Source organism: Aethalodelphis obliquidens, unplaced genomic scaffold (assembly GCF_003676395.1).
Source record: "Aethalodelphis obliquidens isolate GAN/ISIS:26980383/991018 unplaced genomic scaffold, ASM367639v1 scaffold1, whole genome shotgun sequence".
In the NCBI taxonomy this organism is placed as follows: domain Eukaryota; kingdom Metazoa; phylum Chordata; class Mammalia; order Artiodactyla; family Delphinidae; genus Aethalodelphis; species Aethalodelphis obliquidens.
Window position 1 is genome coordinate 5,933,363 of NW_020837945.1, and position 21,468 is coordinate 5,954,830.

Here is a 21,468-nt window from a genome sequence, read left to right on the forward strand (position 1 = left end):
TCATTAGTAGTATAGCACTAGTAAGTAGGTAAAAGGTAATAAAGTAAATTTATGCCAGTTTCTTAAAATTCCATAGATAAATATCTGACGATCTCTAGTTGTCAACTCTAGAAGCTTTCAAGTCAAGATAAGTTTTCTTATAATTGAACAGATTGTGTTTTGCTTCAACTTATGTCCATATAGCTTCTTCAGAATTTCAGAGGACTGAAGAACAGTGTGTTCATATTTTTTACTTGATGTTAACAAATAGATATAGAAAATAATGAGTATGAAATGGTTTTTCAACTTCCAGTTACGTTAGTGTGGCAGATTAGATGCCCTAAAACAACATCTCAAAAAAGAAATTTTTAAGCCAGATTAAGAAAAAAAGTATAAATTCATTGCTAAGCTGGTACCGGAAAAAAAAAAAAAAAGTATAGCCAAGTGAGATCAAGAATCCTAAGAATAAGCACACAACAAGGCCACCATCCATGCTGAGAGTTTCTTACAAAACCAGGAAATCTTTATCTTCCACTCTGATGCCACAGAGAGAAAAGAGGCAAGTGGATAAAGCCTGGGCCTCCTTAAGGTGGGGAGTTCTATAAAACACACACACATAAAGATACACACACATACATACACACACAGAGATATACATTTGCACATATAGACACATACATATACATGTGCACATATAAACACATACATACATGTATATACATAGATGTATAGATACACACACATATATATACACATACATATGCACATGCATACACACATATACATAGATACACACATACATGCACATATATACACAGACACACACACCAGAACCCCACTGAGGGCTCTACCCTCAATGTAAATATAAATGAGAAAAAACTTTGCCATGAAAAATAGAATGGAAGAAAACTTCCCTGATTCAACTTTGGTGCTCAGTGAAAGAGAAAACATTCTCTGAGAATTTATTACTACAAGCCAAAATTCATGAGAGTTTTTGATCCAAATTCCCACGACATGTGTTGTCCAGAAAATCTTCAAAGGAAACCAAGTTAAAAGGGTTCTAACTTTTATAGATCTCCCAGGAAACTAGCAGAAACAAATTCCAGCCTCAAAGAGTATCTGAAAATAGTATTTTTTTAATGAGCAATTCAGAGTCAAAAATCACAAAATAAATAAGGAAATAAAAATATACCATGTGTGAAAGCCAGCAGAAATAATGGAAAGCAGAATCAGACACTGGAATTATCAGGCAGAAAATATCAAATATCTATATTTAATATACATAAAGAAATGAAAGAAAAGCTTGAAAACACAAGAAATAAACTAGAAAGAACAATTAAGCAAATTTGGAAAGAACAAGAAAGTCCTCCTAACAATGAAAATGTGGATTAAATAGCTAATTAGACCACATCAGAAGAAAACAATTTAGCTAACTGGGAGATACAACCAAAGACATTATCTGGAGAGGGGGGAAAAAGGATGAAAAATATGGAAGAAATATTATTCTAGGAAGACAGAATGAGAAGGTCTAACACACATCTTATAGGAGAAGCTAACAGAGACAATGGGGGAAAGCCATACTCAAACATATATGGCTAATAATCTTCTAGATTTGCTGAAGATACCAATCCTTAGACTCAGGAAGCCCAAAAATAATCCTAAACTGGATAAATAAGAAGAACTCTAGGGAATTCCCTGGTGGTCCAGTGGTTAGGACTTGGCGCTTTCACTGCCATGTGGCAAAAAAAAAAACAAAAAACCTCTAAATCTAGACACATCCTAGAGAAAGATTATAATGCAGCCCATGGAGGGAGGGGTAGAAGGGAGGGGAAAAGGAAAACGTTTCCCCTGCAAAGTATGGCATTAGATTGACAACTGGCTTCTCAATAGCAATGCAGAAGTCAGAAGAAAGTAAAATAATTTCAACATGCTTACAAAAAAAATAACCCTCGACTCAGAATTCTAGACTTAGTGAAACTATTTTTCATACATGAGTGAAATAAAGACACTTGTCTGGAAAAATGTCTTTTTTAAACAAAAAAAAATTTAGAGGATTTACCACCAACAGACCCTCACTTAAAGAAACTCTTATAGGACGCATTTAGGCAGAAGGAAAATGATTCCAGGTGGATTATCTAAGATGCAAGAAGAAATAATGAGCAAAGATATTAATAAATATGTGAGCAAATCTAAATCTAGATTTAGATTTGACTATAAAAACAACAAGTAGAAATGTTGTGAGGTGGTATAATGGCCAACAAATTAGAATACTAAAATACCCAAACACATGTAAATAGGGAAAGGGTGATTAGGGTTAAAGTAAAGATACAGTCTTACCTAATTTAAATTAAGTATGGTTGTTAAAATAACTAAAGTAACCACTAAGAGAACAGATAGCTTATATTAAGTAAACGGAGAAATATAATTAGGAAAAAAGACTTTAGTCAAAATAAAGTCAAGAAAAGGTAAAAAAAGAAAGAAACTGCAAAAGTTGGAAAAATAAAAAGTACATAACAAAATAATAGAAGTTACTCCAAATATATCCAAATCTCAATGCATGGGTCAAAAAAGAAATCATATTATGGACTACAAATGTTTTAGAAACAACAATGAAAATATTGCATATCAAAATACATGGAATGAGCTAAAGAAGTACACAGAGGGCAATTTATAGCCTTAAATACCTACATTAGAAAAGAAAAAAGCTTTAAAAGTAGTGAGTCAAGCATTAAAATTGGGGGAAAAAAGAAACCAAAGAGTATGGAAGGAAAAAATAAAGATGAGCAGAGATTTAGCAACTAGGAAAAAAATTATATATAGATAGAGATGTATATAGATAGAGATCAGTAAGAATCAATAAGACAAAAAAAATTGAAAAAAAATTGAAAGTTGCTAAGAGACTAGATCATATAAGTTCTCATCACAAGGAAAAAATGGTAACTATATGAAGTGATAGATGTTAATGAAATGTATTGTGGTAATCATTTTGCAGTATATACATATATCAAATCATTGTGTTGCACACCTAAAACTAATATAATGTTATATGTCAATTACATCTCAATTTTTAAAAAAGAAATAAGGGTAAATTTTTTAATAATTATTTTAATTTTTTTAAATCACCAGTTATTTCATCCAATTGTTTCATCCACATTTATTAAAAAGTCCATTCTTTCCCCATCTATCTGCCATGCCAGCACTGTCTTAACCAGTTGTGTATTGTGTGGGACTCTATTTCCGGACATTAGGTCTACCTGTCTATTTATCCTTCAATATCACACTGTCTTCATGATCAGAGCTTTATAATGAGACTTGCTTATTTTCTGCTTCTTCTTGCTATTCTTAGACCTTTCCTTGTTCATTTTAGGTAAATTATCTTGCTTGGTTCTATAAAAATTCTTTCTGGGATTTTGATTGAAAAAGTATTGGATCTATAGATCAATTTGGGAAGAATTAGGATCTTTAAGATACTACCTTTTTATAGAGATGGTCAACCCAAGGATACGTTCTATAGCATCATTTATTTAAGTCTTCCGTAACATTTAAATTTTCTCCAGACATCTCTTGTTAGATTCTTTTGGAGGGACTTCACATTTTTTATGCTCTTCTTAATTATGTGTGTGTGTGTATATATATATATATATATACATATATATATATATAATGCTTGTCCTTTTTCCATATAAGGAAAAGGCAAAAACTCAATAGAAAAATGTTGTAAGTATATACAGAAGAGGACACACAAACATGAAGAGCTACGCAATCTCTTTACTAACAGCCACAGTTAAAGATGCCTCCTGTGGGGCCTACCCTGAGCTGCCACAGGGAGCCAGAGCAGATGGTTTAGAACATTTTTTAAATGGGAGAGGGGTTGAAATAGAGTTGATGGATTATTTTGTTAAGGAGGAAAATATTTTTAAATTGTCAGCCACTGTCACCATCTTTTTTCATAAAATTGAAAAATATATTTTACCAAAAAAAAAGTGGTAAAAATGTGCAACTCGCAAAGGTTCTACTCCACTTGACCCCAGTCCTGACTCCCAGGACCTAGAGGGAAGGTCAGATCAAAACAACAACAAAAACCTTCTCAGAGTGACTGGAAATGTGGGGGCGATCTCACCAGTGCTTCAAACATCCATGAATCTGTCTCCCCTCTCCTGGAATCACTGCCATCATTAGTTTCAAAGTGTGACCATCCCTCAGCTCAGCTTTAAAAAACTCTTTGTATTGTCTGTTAGAGCTAAACATACTGAGAGTGATGACCTAGGTCATGAAGGTGGAGCCCTCGTGAATGGAATTAGTGCCCTTTATGAGGAGATCCCCCAGAGCTCCCTCACCCCTTCCATCACATGAGGACAAAGCAAGAAGGCACCAGCTGTGAAACAGGTGGCCCTTATCAGAACTCAACCACGCTGACACCTTGATCTTGGATTCCCCAGCCTCCAGAACTATGAGAAATAAATTTCTCTTGTTCATAAGCCACTAAGTCTGTGACATTTTGTTATAGCAGCTCAGACAAAGACATACACCAGTGTCTACTCTAAAGCAATGAAAATGAATAAACTAGGAACAACAACAATCAACATGGTTGTATCTTGGAAATATGTTGGTGAAAGAAGCAACTCAAAAAATACAGATAGTATGAGTCCATTTACATAAAGCTCAAAAATAGGCAAAACAAAACAATGTATTCCTTGGATGTGTATACATGGGAGATGGGAGAAAAGGAAAGGAACGGTAAACACAAAATTCACTACCCTGGCTCCCTCTTGTGCAAAAGGAGCTGGACACGATCAGGGAGAAGCACGCAGTGTGCTTTTAAATTTCTGGAGATATCACTCTACTCAAACCGATGGTGTGCACATGGTTGTTCATTTTTATTATCCCTCTTGAAACTACATATTTTTTATCATCTATGGCACATTTCATAATAAAATTTTAATAACATAAAATAGCTTGTTCAAGACTTGTGGTTGCCAAGGAGGAGGGGGTGGGGGAGGGAAGGACTGGGAGGTTGGGATTAGCAGATGCAAACGATTATACAGAGGATGGATAAACGACAAGGGCCTACTGTAGAGCACAGGGAACTAGATTCAATATCCTGTGATAAACTATAATGGAAAAGAATATGAAAAGAATATATATGTATAACTGAGTCACTTTGCTGTATAGCAGAAATTAACACAACATTGTAAATAAGTTATACTTCAATAAATTTTTTTTTTAAAGGCAAGGAAGGCTTCCCTGGTGGTGCAGTGGTTGAGAGTCCGCCTGCCGATGCAGGGGACACGGGTTCATGCCCGATCTGGGAAGATCCCACATGCCGCGGAGCGGCTGGGCGCGTGAGCCATAGCCGCTGAGCCTGCGCGTCCGGAGCCTGTGCTCCGCAACGGGAGAGGCCACAACAGTGAGAGGCCCGCGTACCGCAAAAAAAAAAAAAAAAAAAAGGCAAGGAAAAATTGCCCATAATGGCAAAACAAAAAGTAACTTTTATTAACGTGTTGGTATATGTACTGTCAAAGTTATATATAAGACAGATATAATTTTATATATATATATATATATATGGACTTCCCTGGTGGTGCAGTGGTTGAGAGTCTGCCTGCCGATGCAGGGGACACGGGTTTGTGCCCCGGTCCAGGAAGATCCCACATGCCGTGGAGCGGCTGGGCCCGTGAGCCATGGCCACTGAGCCTGCTCGTCCGGAGCCTGTGCTCTGCAATGGGAGAGGCCACAACAGTGAGAGGCCTGCGTACCGCAAAAAAAAAAGGGAGAGGGAGAGATATAATAAAATTGTGATCATACTGAAAAAGAAATTTTAATTAAAAAATAAAATAAAATACCCTGTTCAGTAACATCAGTGTGTTGAGAACGCCCTCCCCCTGCCCTAATTGGACGGGCATCCTGTCCTCCCTTGCAGTCCTGAGTCCCCACAGATACTTGCCTCTCAGCTGAATGGTCAAGGTCCCCTTTGGCTGCTGCGTCCAGGCCCAGGCAGGCACCCCAGCCCTCACCTAGGCAAAAATGCATAGACTCCGACTTGGCATCAACAGACAAGTTGGCTACTTCCTGTTGGTGTTTTTCTGCCAGGCAGGTGACCCGGCCTCCACTGTGCTGCTTCCCGGTGGTGTGCCCTTTCTGTAGGCAACAGTTGTCTGCCATGCCCTCACGATAACATCTTCATCTATTCTGCCCAGAGCAACAGGGGTTCAGGCTGGCAGGGACACAATGGTACTCAGAACTACCTGTGACATCCAGCCCTCTCACTGCCCTGGTGCAGAGAAAGCCACTGCTTGCCCTTGAGGTCCCCTCTCCCTGCTGCTGTCATCAGGTACGGCATATAGGTGACCATTCAAGAATCCAGAGTCCAGTGATTCAACTTAAATGGTAGCATTATTCTGACCGTCCACATTTCAATCGTGTGGAAAGACACATTGACCATCCAGATTTATGCCATTTTATTTTTTTAAAGCAGGTTTATCACTTTCTTTTTTTATTTAATTTTTATTTTATATTGGAATATAGTTGATTTACAATGTTGTGTTAGTTTCAGGTGTGCAGCAAAGTGATTCAGTTATACATACACATCTATCCATTCTTTTTCAGATTCTTTTCCCATATAGTTTATTACAGAATATTGAGTAGATTTATACCATTTTAAACCTGACATATCCTTCATAACCTTTGAGTCTCCTTTCAAAATCAGAACCTACAATACAAATAGTCATTTTTACCTACTTTCTGAAAACAAAGTCCTTTGCCTCATTAATGAACTTTTGTTAAGAATATCCACAGACTGCAGAAAAGCAAATTTAGCAAAGTTGCTAGTAAGAAAAACGTCTAATACCTCTCTGAAGGCAGAACTGAAAAGAATTAAAAACAGTTAAACATAAAATAATTTGTATGCTTACTCATTAGAGCCATACTTGTAATAGGAAAATACATCTTAAAAATAGAAGCCTTTTTTCTTACTTGGGAATTCTTTTCTTCTTCTTCCACAATTAAAATGAAAAGCATTGCTAGGTCACAGCAAAACAGAATAAAAAATGCCTTTGAGGTTTTATTTTTATAGCAGAAAATAACTGCAGAACTTTTACCCTGGAAGTTAACATAGATTGAAAGAAAATGCTTCAATATTGTTTCTACCGTAACTTGCCTTGATTGAAAAGGACAGGTAAAATAAGCAAAAGTAAGAGGTTTTAAATCCTACTTTCACTGGAAAAGTACTAGAAGAAAACATGAGATGATTCCTTTGATGATTTTAGAGTGCAGAACAATTTTCTAAACGAGACAGGAACCATTTTTTTAAAAAAAGGTTAATAGATCTGTCTGCACAAAAAAAATTTAAGTCCTGCATTCCAAAAAAATCACTTTAAAAAGTCAAGAGACAAATAAGAAACATGGGAAAATATTTGCAACATGGTAGTGACAGGGCTACTTTCCTTCAAAAGTAAAGACTCTTACAAACCAGTAAACGTTACCTGGAACCAAATAGAAAAATAGTAAGTCATAGAAAAAAACACAGAGAGCTTATAAACAGAGAAAAAGATGTTCAGCCTCACCCATTAAGACAGAAATCCAAGTAAAAGCAATGAGAACACATTTTTCACTTAGATTGGCAAAGATCCAAAAGTGTGCATATAGAGTGTTGTCAAAGTCACAGGGAAACAGCCACACTCAAATTACATTTGAAAACGTAAATTGGTGCAACTACAGTCCAGGTTTAATATCTATTGAAGGGTGAGAAGCGTATATGCTGTAAGTCAGCACACCTTCTAGGAATTTATCCTATACATATACTCAGACTGAATACAAAGCACTGTACCCATAAAGAGGTTTCCTGCAGCATCGTTTGTAGCTGAGAAAGACTGGAAACAACCTGAATGTTCCCCGTTAGAGGACTGTGCCAATAAATTATGTCACATCCAATGGAATGTTGTGCAGCCATTAAAATAAACAGTATATGATCCAGCAATCCCATTCCTGGGCATATATCTGGAGAAACACATGGCTTAAAAAGATACATGCACCCCAATGTTCATTGCAGCACAGTTTACAGTAGCCAAGACATGGAAGCAACCTAAATGTCCACTGACAGATGAATAGATAAAGAAGATGTGGTACACATATACAATGGAATATTACTCAGCCATTAAAAAGAATGAAATAATGCCATTTGAAAAATGACAAATACTGAATCGATCAATCAATAAATAATAAAATTAAAAAATTTAAAATGATATAAATGAACTTATTTATAAACAGAAATAGACTCAAAGACATAAAAAACAAACTTATGGTTACCAAAGGGGACAGGGAGGAAGGGATTAAAAAAAAAAAAAGAAATAGTGCCATTTGCAGCAACATGGATAGACCTGGAGATTATCATACTAAGTGAAGTAAGTCAGACAGAGAAAGACAAATATCATATGCTATCACTTATATTTGGAATCTTAAAAACTGATACAAATGAACTTATTGACAAAATAGAAACAAACTCACAGCCCTAGAGAATGAACTTATGGTTACCAGGTGGGAAGGATAGGGGAGAGGGATAGATTGAGAGTTTGGGGTTGACATGTACACGCTGCTATATTTAAAACGGATAACCAGGGACTTCCCTGGTGGCTCAGTGGTTAAGAATCCACCTGCCAATGCAAGGGACAACGGTTCGAGCCCTGGTCCGGGAAGATCCCACATGCCGCGGAGCAACTAAGCCCGTGCGCCACAGCTACTGAGCCTGCGCTCTAGAGCCCACGAGCCACAACTACTGAAGCCCGCGTGCCACAACTACTGAAGCCCACACGCCTAGAGCCCGCACTCCACAACAAGAGAAGCCATCGCAATGAGAAGCCCACACACCGCAACCAAGAGTAGCCCCCGCTCGCCGCAACTAGAGAAAGCCTGCAGCAATGAAGACCCAACGCAGCCAAAAAATTAATTAATTTAAAAAAAACAAAAACGGATAACCAACAGGGACCTACTGTAGAGCACAGGGAACTCTGCTCAATATTCTGCAGTAACCTAAACGGGAAAAGAATTTGAAAAAGAATAGATACATGTATATGTATAACTGAATCACTTTGCTGTACACCTGAAACTAACACAACATTGTTAATCAACTATACTACAATATAAAATGAAACTGTTTTCAAAAAAAAGAGTATGTGCAGCTATGCAATGATCTCTGAGATATGGTTATTAAGTGAAAAGAACAGAGTGTATAGAGTACACCCCCTCTTTTAAGTGATATGCAATTGTTAAGGCACATAGAAAATTCCTGGAAGGCCAAACAATAAATTGCCAGCATTGGTTGGTTCAGAGCAGGACCGGCTACATAATTTGCAGGCCCCGGTGCAAAATAAAAACAGTGTTTCCCTTGTTCAAAAATCATTGTGAATTTCAAGACAGCACCAGTAGAGCGTGAAACCAAGCTGAGAGCTCTCTTGAGCGGGGTCTGGTGTGACTTCCCAGATGGCAGATCCATGAAGCTGGCCCACCTGAGAGGAAGGAACTAGAGGGGGATGAAATGGGAGGGAGAAGAATCTTCACTGCAGGCAACTTTCGAAGCATTTTAATTTTTCCATGTGCACATCTATCAATTTTACAATTGTTAAAAAATTTTATGAAAAATAAAAATTGCTCATCACCACTACCTCCCCCGAAAAAACTTATTCTCCCTTTCTTTATCCAAGAAGAGTTGCAGTTCTTAAAAATTCAGCTCAGGGATTTCCCTGGTGGTGCACTGGTTAAGAATCTGCCTGCCAATGCAGGGGACACAGGTTAGAGCCCTGGTCCGGGAAGATCCCACATGCCACAGAGCAACTAAGCCCGTGCACCACAACTACCGAGCCTGCGCTCTAGAGCCCATGAGCCACAACTACTGAACCCTGCATGCCACAACTACTGAAGCCCCTGCGCCTAGAACCCGCGCTCCACAACAAGAGAAGCTACCGCAATGAGAAGCCCGCCCACCACAACCAAGAGTAGCCCTGGCTCACCACAACTAGAGAAAGCCCACGTGCAGCAACAGGGACCCAATGCAGCCAAAAATATAAATAAATAAATAAATAAATAAATAAACAAACAAACATAAGGTCAAATTCAAAAAAAAAAAATTCAGGGCTTCCCTGGTGACACAGTGGTTGAGAGTCCGCCTGCCGATGCAGGGGACACGGGATCATGCCCCGGTCCGGGAAGATCCCACATGCCACGGAGCAGCTAGGCCCGTGAGCCATGGCTGCTGAGCCTGCGCGTCCGGAGCCTGTGTTCTGCAACGTGAGAGGCCACACAGTGAGAGGCCTGTGTACCGTAAAAAAAAAAAAAAAATTCAGCTCAGGGTTGAGGGACGTCTGGAGGCCAGGAGGTCTGGACTGGGTGGGGAGAGGAGTGTGGGGTGCAGGGGAGGGACTTTTCCTCACAGAGCAAGTGCTCTCTACACTCTGGGAAGCTCCAACTTCAATCCCAGGAGAGCCGGACTGGACCATATGTTCCACTAAATAACTGCTTGCCACATTAAGACTGTTTGAAGACACTCCCACATTCACAGGACTTTGAGCTAAGCCTCTGAGGAATCCTAACACAGCCATGTAAATTCACACAGCCTGTACTGTTCCCTATAAAGCCATGTCCACCCAGGACCTCAGAAAGTGACCTCATTTGGAGATAAAGGTATTTACAGAGGTAGTTAGTTATGATGAGGCCGTGTTGTACTAGGATGGACCCTATTCCAATGAATTTTTGTCCTTATAAGAAGGCCATGTGGGGACTTCCCTGATGGCGCAGTGGTTAAGAATCCACCTGCCAGTGCAGGGGACACGGGTTTGAGCCCTGGTCTGGGAAGATCTCACATGCTGCAGAGCAACTAAGCCCCTGTGCCACAACTACTGAGCCTGCACTCTAGAACCTGTGAGCCACAACTACTGAACCCATGTGCCACAACTACTGAAACCCACACACCTACAGCCTGTGCTCTGCAAGAAGAGAAGCCACCACAATGAGAAGCCCTGCCACAAAGAATAGCCCCCACTCGCTGCAACTTGAGAAAGCCCATGCATAGCAATGAAGACCCAACACAGCCAAAAATAAATTATTTATTTATTTATTTATTTTAAAAAAAGAAGGCCATGTGAAGACACAAAGAGACCTGCAAGAAGACCATGTAAAGATAGAGGCAGAGATGGGCATAATATGTCAACAAGCCAAAGGATGCCAGAGATTGTTGTCAGCCACCAGAAGCCAGGAGAAAGGCAGGGAACAGATTTTCCCTCAGAGCCTACAGAAGAAACCAACACTATTGACACCTTGATTTCAAACTTTGGCCTCCAGAACTGTGAGAGAATAAATTTTTGTTATTTTAAGACACTGTAATATCTCAGGCTGCCATAACAAAATACCATAGACTGGGTGGCTTAAATATCAGAAATGCATCCTGGGTGCAGCATAGTTGGGTTCTGCTCTCTTCCTGGCTTACAGAGAGTTGCCTCTGGCTGTTTGTTCACATGGTGAAGAGAAACCGTTCTCTCTCTCTCTTCCTCTTCCTGTAAGGGCACTAATCCCATCATGGGGACCCCATCCTCAGCACCTCATCTAACCCTAATCACCTCCCAAAGGCCCCATCTCCAAACACCATCACATTGGGCATTAGGACTTCAACATATGAATTGGGGGGGGGGGGACACAAACACACAGTCCATAAGAACCACCAGGTTTGTGGTGTTTTGTTACATCAGCCCTAGGAAACTAATGCAAACCCCCAACAACGAAACAATTCATGATTCAAATAAAAGGCCCGAAAGCTTTTCTGTAAATGGGCAGATCATAAATAGTTCTGGCTTTGTGGGTCATATGGTCTCTGTTGCAACTGCTCAGCTCTGCCATCATGCAAACTTAGCTATAGGCACTGGGTAAGTGAATTAGTGCAGAGGCGGCCAATAAAATTTTACCAAAACAGGCAGCTGCAGGCCTTGGCCCTCTGGCTAGAGTTTGATGACACCTGCTTTAGGTGAGAAACGTAACAGTAAAGAGAAGCTAAGCTAAAGGACCAACAGTTTTGTGCAGCAAGAAGAGAAGAGGTGAGTGAAGATTCCTACACCAGGCTCTAGCCTTCAGAAGTAGTCAGCTCTGGGACTTCCCTGATGGCACAGTGGTTAAGAATCCACCCGCCAATGCAGGGGACATGGGTTTGAGCCCTGGTCCGGGAAGATCCCACACGCCACGGAACAACTAAGCCCATGCACCACAACTACTGAGCCTGCCCTCTAGAGCCCGCGAGCCACAACTGCTGAAGCCTGAGCACCTAGAGCCCGTGCTCTGCAACAAGAGAAGCCACCGCAATGAGAAGCCCATGCACAGCAACTAAGAGTAGCCCGCGCTCACCACAACTAGAGAAAGCCCACGCGCAGCAATGAAGACCCAATGCAGCCAAAAATTAATTAATTAATTAGAAAAAAAAGAAGTAGTCCTCTCTGGGCCATTGATTCCCTCTGCCTTCCAGAACCCTGATTGCTGCGTCTGAAAAACGGCCTAGAAGATTTAGAGGACCCCTAAGGTAACTCCAGTTTCACGCTCCAAAGCCCTTTGAGTTTTTAAATGTTTCCTTTCAACAATTTGATTTACTAAGCAGAATCTATAAACTCTGAGGAAAAAGTGATTTTATGGTAAAATGGACTACTAAATGTATAAAATAAAATTGTTATTATAATGAAATGTCCAGAACAGATTTTGTTTTTTGTGTTTGGGTGGTTTATGAACAACAGCTATTTATTTCTCAGAGTTCTGGAAGTCCAAGATCAAGGCAGCAGCAGATTCAGTGTCTGGTGAGCCCCCTTCTTGGTTGATAAATGGCCATCTTCTTGCTGTGTCCTCACAAGGAGGAAGGGTGTCCAGACCAGTTTTTAAACTGTTTAGATACACTTACACCAAACTCTACTTTTGCAAATTATTCTTTACAAAATTGAAAACATACCCAGTGTCCCTGTGGGAGCATGTATGTGTACCCTGCAAGGTTGACCAGAATTTCTTTCCAACTAAATGTGTATTTTGCTTGAACAAGTGACCTCAATTCTTCAAAACAAAATAAGGAAGCTAAAAGAATCCCAAGAACTTCTGAATCATTATTTTATTGTTTCCATCATTTTGGAAGTCTTAACTATTATTGATCCTTCATCATGGATCTACCATCCAGGTACTGAATGGTAGAAATAGATCATGACCTGAAAAATGTCAAAAAATTCAAATGCTGCCTCGAAATCGATCTGCTTTAAATGACTTCTGATAAACACACATGCAGAAGACTTTTCCAAAAAACCAAACCTCACCCCACAGTACTGCTCTTCGTTGAATATCTGTGGGGGCAGAGGAATCCCATTTTGAGGTTTCTTCTCTCCAGGAACGTTCTCTCTCATCCACCTCCGATTGTCTTCATCTCCAGCAATATCGAACTCCTTAAAATCGATTTTATTAGCTTCCAAAAAGCCCACTACTTCTTGCTGTTTCTTCCTAATCTGGTCAAGAGTAGAGAGATTACTATTAGACAGTTTGTAAAAAACCATTTTATTTATATTTACATAACTTAAGCCCTTCCTTCAACTGTACCATACAACACAAATAATATCGCTAAATATTTAAACAAGGAAATCCATAAAATCATAGCTCTTCATTCCATAGGATCAACAGGGTCATCATTTAAATTCTGAAATCTTAATCTCATCAATGTTTAAATCATTGACGTATAATTGACGTAATAAAAATGGCAATGCTCTCATCATAGCTTTTATTTGAAGCCTTCAAAATACTTTTAATTCTCTGCTAAGTTTTAATGCCAAAAAATAAGTAAGAATTGTTTACAAAGAAAAAGATGATAGAGAGAAGGAAAAAAAGACAATTTACTATGAAACTCAAATACCAAGTATACCCACATTAAAAGGCACTTTACTCACAGTTATGAAAATAGGAACAAGTCACATTGAACAAAAGCAGTTTTAGAAATAATACAGGAAACTGAAAAGCCCACATGGAGATTATTAGAAGAGAAAGAGAGAAAAAAAGCTAGAAAAGCTGGTGGATATTTCTCCCAGAATATTGAAGAGAAATGCAGTAAAATAACCCTGTTCTCCTTTCGCACTCACACCCAGCTCTTCACCTGAGAGCAGAGTGCCAGCCACACCTAAGAGAGAACATCCTAGGGCCCTTTTCTCTACCCTTGGTTCACGTACAAGGACTGTATCTACCAAATGCCATTTCTTTGTGAATGTGGCCATCTTGAAGGCTTAGAACTCCTTCCCCAGAAACAATTACAGTTTTCTCGCTTCAAAGAATTCACTCCCAGAATGAATGATGCCCTCTTTTATTTTTTTTATAAATTTATCTTTTTATTTATTTATTTTTGGCTGTGTTGGGTCTTCATTGCTGTGCATGGGCTTTCTCTAGTTGCAGTGAAGGGGGCTACTCTTCATTGCGGTGCACGGGCTTCTTATTGCGGTGGCTTCTCTTGTTGCAGAGCACGGGCTCTAGCCACATGGGCTCAGTAGTTGTGGCACGTGGGCTCAGTAGTTGTGGCTTGCGGGCTCTTGAGGGCAGGCTCAGTAGTTGTGGCACACGGGCTTAGTTGCTCCACAGCATGTGAGATCTTCCCGGACCAGGGCTCAAACCCGTGTCCCGTGCATTGGCAGGCGGATTCTGAATCACTCAGGCAGATTTACTTTTAATTAAATATTCAGAAGGCAATATCCTTTATTCTGTCCAAACCCCTGTCTTCCTTCCCCCTCAAATACCCTCCCGGGAGCCTCAGCCTGGCTGAGGTCCACTCCCTCACCAGCGTTATTTCCATCTCTATTAATCATGTCTCAGGACTTAACTGAATCACTGTGCTGTACACTTGAAACTAACACAACATTGTAAATTAACTATACTTCAATTTAAAAAAAGAATTTTAAAAGAAAATCATGCCTCAGGACCCGAGGTGGGTTGGAAAAGGATTTCATTTTGTTCCACAGTTTCTACACAGATGAACATTTCCCAAAGTCTTGACTTACGTTTCTTCTGCTGGAAAGTCAAAGAAAGATGGAGAAAACAGGAGAGGAATATCTGTTTATTATGTAAAAATAGAACTACCATACGACCCAGCAATCCCACTACTGGGCATATACCCTGAGAAAACCATAAACTCTTCAAAAAGAGTCATGTACCACAATGTTCATTGCAGCACTATTTACAATAGCCAGGACATGGAAGCATCCAAAGTGTCCATCGACAGATGAATGGATAAAGAAGATGTGTCACATATATACAATGGAATATTACTCAGCCATAAAAAGAAATGAAATTGAGTTATTTGTAGTGAGGTGGATGGACCTAGAGTCTGTCATACAGAGTGAAGTAAGTCAGAAAGAGAAAAACAAATACCAGATGCTAAGACATATATATGGAATCTAAAAAAAAAAAAAGAAAATGGTCATGAAGAACCTAGGGGCAAGACGGGAATAAAGATGCAGACCTACTAGAGAATGGACTTGAGGACACGGGGAGGGGGAAGGGTAAGCTGGGACGAAGTGAGAGAGTGGCAGGGACATATATACACTACCAAAGTTTGCGGTCCAACAAATGTTTAATTTATATGCATCAGTTAATTCAATTGCTAAATGTTTTCCTATAATATCTTTTTAGAATTAGAAATATAAAAATGGGGCAGCTCAGAGCTAACTGGGATGCTTTGATAAACAGAATATATTCCAGAATTTCTATGCTACCAGTCTCTACAAAAGAAGTTTTCCACTCTTTGACCATTTCATTGAAAGTAACAGTTACAGTGAATAAGTATTCTTAAATTTCAGGACTCCAGACACTTTTACTCCATACATTTTGCCTTATAAGATTGGGATTTGTGAAATTATTCCTCCTCTCATTATTATGTTTGCTTACCAAACGTAAGATAGATAGCTAGTGGGAAGCAGCCTCATAGCACAGGGAGATCAGCTCGGTGCTTTGTGACTACCTAGAGGGGTGGGATAGGGAGGGTGGGAGGGAGACGCCAGAGGGAAGAGATATGGGGACATATGTATACGTATAGCTGATTCACTTTATTATACAGCAGAAACTAACACAACATTGTAGAGCAATTATACTCCAATAAAGATGTAAAAAAAAAAGAATCTGTTTATGATGATTTCTCTCAAGAAAAGCAATTACGTCTATAGGAAATTGACTGAGTGTTGGCTGCATGGTATTGTGCTACATTTTATTTCTCAGCACTGCCCCCAAATAAAGAAAAGGAAAATAAAATCTGCCCCTCCGTACTCTCCAAACACCAGCAGCTTAAACTCAGTCAAGAGTATGGCTCTCCTGGCTGTTTGGAGCTCTTGGCTTCTGCCTGGGTCTGGAGAAGTGTCTTAGGATGAACCCAGAGGAGGGAGAGGGGGAGCAGGGAGTGCACGAGCTCACCTGGCTGGCACGTGGCCTTTGCCCGCACTCTGATGCCCACGTGAGCAGGGCGCAACCCCCGGACCCCCCCCCCCGTGGTCATTGTTCAAGGGTCCCTACTAGATGCCGCTCCCACCACAAAGTACAGCCTTTCTCCGTGTGGCCTCCTGAGCTGACCCTAGGGACACAGCATCAGTCCCCAAAGGTCACCCCCCTTTATGGTTTCAAGGGTAGGGGTGTGCACAGCACCCCAGTAGCCCTCACCACAGATACACTCCCCCCTGCACCTCTCACCCACTCTCCCCTCTCCAGGGCGCCATGGCCATTGCTGGTCCCACAGGCTGCACCGTCCTTCTGGGCAGCCCCTCTGGAGGATCCAGGGTCCTTGGGGTGTGTGTCACTTGGAGGCTTTGGGACCTCAGTGGAGGCTGAGAGAGTTCTGTTTTCTTATCCTGTTACATTGGGAATTCCCTGGCGAACCAGTGCTTAGGACCCCGTGCTTTCACTTCCTATCCTGTTACGTGGACTCACAAGAATGTGCCAGTTCTCCTAGAGAACAGACCTGTGGTGGCCCAGGGGGAGGGGGTGGGGGAGGGGCGGACTGGGAGCTTGGGATCAGCAGACGCAAACTGTTACATAGAGAATGGATCAACAAAGTCCTCCTGTAGAGCACGGGGAACTATATTCAGTATCCTGTGATAAACCATCATGGAAAAGAATCTGAAAACTGAATCACTTTGCTGTACAGCAGAAGTTAACACAACACTGTAAATCAACTATACCTCAATAAAACAATAAAAAAAAAATCCTTCTCTGTCCTGAAGTCACCAGCCACTGTTGGTGACTGTGCTGCATAAGAGTGATCTTTGGGTCTCTCGCTTGGCATGTTCCGTTTATTGTCTTGTACAGTGAGGAACCTTTCCGAACAAGCTCACCGTATTGTAGTAATAAGCACGGTGCATTTGAGTGAGAGGTGACCTGCATTTCCATTCTGGCCGGGAAGGTTGCTATCAGAGCACAAGTTCTGCCCGTCCATTGCCTCATCTGCAAAATGGATAGAACGCCGCCTTCATCCTGGGTGCTGGTGAGAATTAAGAAAGCGTGGAAAAGCATTTTGCACCACAAGTCGAGAAGCTGTGCAGTCGGGCACCCTGGCCTGACGCGTCCTGACTGCCATGCCAGGCAAGAATTCTGATCACCATTTTTTTCTTTTTTCTTTTTCTTTTTTTTTTGCGGTATGCGGGCCTCTCGCTGTTGTGGCCTCTCCCGCTGCGGAGCACAGACTCCGGACGCGCAGGCTCAGCGGCCACGGCTCACGGGCCCAGCCGCTCCGCGGCACGTGGGATCCTCCCGGACCGGGGCACGAACCCGCATCCCCTGCATCGGCAGGCGGACCCCCAACCACTGCGCCGCCAGGGAAGCCCCTGATCACCATTTTAAGATAACAAAGCTGAGGTGCCAGTGAATTAAAGAATTTTCCAAGGTTCACATCCACATCCATCTAATTCAAGAGCCATGTTTTTCCCTCTATATTTACAGTCAATCAAGACTGGAAAAAGGATTGCGAAATCCGGGGGCCACCATTAGGGTCTGTCCTTAAAGATGGTGGTCCAGGGGCTGTGCATCATGAAAACAGGGAGGACCGTCCTCTCTCCCTTTGTCCCCCAACCCCTCTGGCGATGGCCTTCAGGAGGAGAGGAGGGTCATCCACGAAGGTACAACAACTTCCTCCCCTACTCCCAGGGTCTCTTCACCCAAATCTGTGTGTAAAGTGGTAAAACATGGAACCACGCTTTGGCATCAGCTGTTAAAATAGAGATGTGATACACAGCTGCATGCCTAAACCTCATCAAGAGATTACAATTGGCTTTTTCCTTTTTCATTTATTTCATTCATCCAACAGAAGTCATAATGCCCTCTTTGATGAGGTCACAGGCAAGAACCTGTTTTTAAAGTATACAGACTGAAGAAGTAAGTAGCAAAGACCAACTGCCACACAGCGTAAGTACTGGCAGCTGCTCTGGGGTCGTCCTGCAAAGAAGCTTCTGGGTGAGATTCCCCAGCCGGGAAAAATCATTAGCACTGACACCGTGGGAAAAATCAGTTCTCATTCTTTAGGATAAGACAGAAATACTTCCATTTATGTGGCTTGAGACAGTTCTTCTGAAACATCGTCACAGATGCAGATCTTCTAATATTAACTAATAAATATAACTACAAAAATATTGATTAATATTAACTAACATTAACTAATAACCAATAGTTATAATAATTATAATACTAACTAACCATAGCTGATAACTATAACATTAACTAATAATAATAGGACTTCCCTGGTGGCGCAGTGGTTCAGAGTCTGCCTCTCAATGCAGGGGACACAGGTTCGAGCCCTGGTCCAGGAAGATCCCACATGCGGCGGAGCAACTAGGCCCGTGCACCACAACTACTGAGCCTGTGCTCTAGAGCCCGTGGGCCACAACTACTGAAGCCCGTGCACCTAGAGCCGGTGCCCTGCAAAAAGAGAAGCCACCGCAATGGGAAGCCCGTGCACCGCAACGAAGAGACGTCCCCGCTCGCCACAACTAGAGAAAAGCCCGTGCGCAGCAACGAAGACCCAACGCAGCCATAAATAAATAAATAAATTTTAAAAAACTAATAATGATAATATTTATTAAGCACTTGACACCCTGCTGGGCACCCTTTGCTTATTTCCTAAGTCCTCATGACAACACTATGAGATGAGTACTATTCTTACCCTCATTTTACAGATAAGGAAACTGAGGCTTAGCAAGGGGCAATAACTTTCCCAAGGTCACACAGTCCCAAGTGGCACCAAAACATTTGCTTCCGGCAGCAGAATGAACTTGGATTTTCTAAGATCCTGGAATAAACAGTACCCCTCCAGATCCCCCCAGGCTAACTAAATCATGTTCCCAAACTTCAAGAATGTAGGACATCAGATAATCCTAAGAAATCCATCAGTTTGTTCGCCGTCTCCGGAAGGATGCATGGGGCCACTCAGACCTGATCTATGGAACATGTAGAAGATTGGCAGGTTAGTGGTAAAATTTTCCAGCAATGAGTGTGTCAACAGCATATTTGAAGCCCACAAAAGCCATTTTCTACAAAAAAAAAAAATTTTTTTTAATCTAAACAATCCAAAAATGTACTTTTTGTAGATCAACTAAAAGTTTCTGAGGTCATCAACAGCCACAAAAGATTTTGCAGTTTTGCATTTGGAATTGTTCCTCATCGTTTTCTGTTAAAAGATGTTCGAGAGATCACTAAACAGTTGCCCACCAGTTGTGCTCAAGAAGGAGTGACCAGGCTCTTTTCTCGTGTTTTCCTCTCGTCCTCTCTGGAAACCGCGTGAACTTTCAGGGCTGGAGGGGGCGAGGCGGGGGCAACGCGGGTGGCATTCAGGAGCTGCCATTAGGACAGTTCCCTGGGCCAACCATTTGTCTAGGGTATCATCCTGGCTGAGAGACCACTGAAACCCAAGCTGCAACCCGAGAAGTTCCAGGAATCAGATATAAAAGGAAACAGCCCCTTTGCTGGTCTTCAACTCTCAGGATTAATAAAACTCTGTTTCTCTCCACAGCCTCCTAGATGATAAAATGCTGGTCGAAATGTCGGTCCCAGATAGACACTGCAGGTTCAAGCCTAAAATCAAAGCCTGAATCATTTCCAAGGATAAACGAGTCCCTCCCTTACTCCTATTTCTTAAGGCACAGAATGAAAGCTGGACTTAAGAGAGATCGACGTGTGGTTCCCAGCCTGGTCCCAAGGAAATCAGACAAAGCAATGCTTTGGAGGTCGGCTTTTAGTACCTGTTTTTGGTCTGTCTGGATTCCTAGAGAATTTAAACCTTTAGCCTTAGAGATGTTTGCTCTTGTCACTGTGACATTATTATCCTCAAATAATAGCATTACACATGCTAACTTGACACTTTCATTAGGATTACATTGCATACACAAGTTATTACACCCAGGAGTCATTTTAGTAATCTGGCCCATCATACGCTCCGAATATTGTTACACAAAGTGTCATTTATTTGCAATTTTAAATTAGTCTGTCTTGCAGAAGGAATGGCAGAAACATTCCACCAAAAAAAAAAGCCTCCCATTCTATCATATATGAGACACAACATGACACAAATCACATGTTAAAAGTTCTAGTATCGGGAACTTCTCTGGTGGCGCAGTGGTTAGGAGTCTGCCTGCCGGTGCAGGGGACACGAGTTCGAGCCCTGGTCCGGGAAGATCCCACATGCCGTGGAGCAGCTAAGCCCATGCGCCACAACTACTGAGCCCGCGCTCTGGAGCCTGTGCGCCACAACTACTGAGCCCATGTGCTGCAACTACTGAAGCCCACGCACCTAGAGCCCGTGCTCCTCAACAAGAGAAGCCACCGCAACGAGAAGCCCACGCACCGCAACGAAGAGTAGCCCCCGCTCGCCGTAACTAGACCCACGTGCAGAAACGAAGACCCAACGTGGCCATAAAAAAAAAAAAAAAAAGTTCTAGTATCAAACACACCCACTGCCTTGAATCCCCTTCCACACACAGCTGTCCCAGATCACACACACTTCTTCAACACCATTCAAACCAAGGCAGAAAGCAAAGGGCTCACAGGCTTACTTACACACGCCCCAAAAAGACATGTAAAGCCAGCACTGGGCCATACCCCCTCCTTCTACTTCCAAGTCTGAGTTATTCAGAAAATAGGACAGGAAGAAAGCCCCCCAAATTCCATCAGACACCTACCGCTATGGACCCAGATGATGTGGCAACAAACACTTTGATAACCATTTTGAGGGTTGCAAAGAGGACTCCCCCCAACACACCCCTGCGAGGGAACGCGGAGTCAGACAAATCCTGACAGTGACACAGACAAGTGCCAGGTGGGGACTGGCGAGGGGCCCAAGGCTGTCCGAGCTCACGCCTCTCAGCTCCACTGAAGCCCTGCCTCTCCCACGAGCGGCCCAGGCACCTCGGGCTCTCCCCGCCATTGGCCAGGGAATATTTGGGGATCTGTCAGGAGAACAGTTGATTGGTTGATATAAGCAGC

General features: G+C 41.7%; 1 protein-coding gene across 1 annotated transcript in view; it reads right to left on the reverse strand.

Moving 5' to 3' along the window:
* Positions 1-21,468, reverse strand: part of SH3BGR (SH3 domain binding glutamate rich protein) — a 64,399-nt gene extending 42,931 nt beyond the window's left edge. The window contains exons 1-2 of the mRNA XM_027094439.1: positions 21,165-21,468; positions 13,299-13,484 (exon numbers count right to left, since the gene is read on the reverse strand). Coding sequence (XP_026950240.1) covers positions 13,299-13,484; positions 21,165-21,209 — 231 coding nt within the window. The 5' untranslated portion in view covers positions 21,210-21,468. The remainder of the gene's footprint in view (positions 1-13,298; positions 13,485-21,164) is intronic.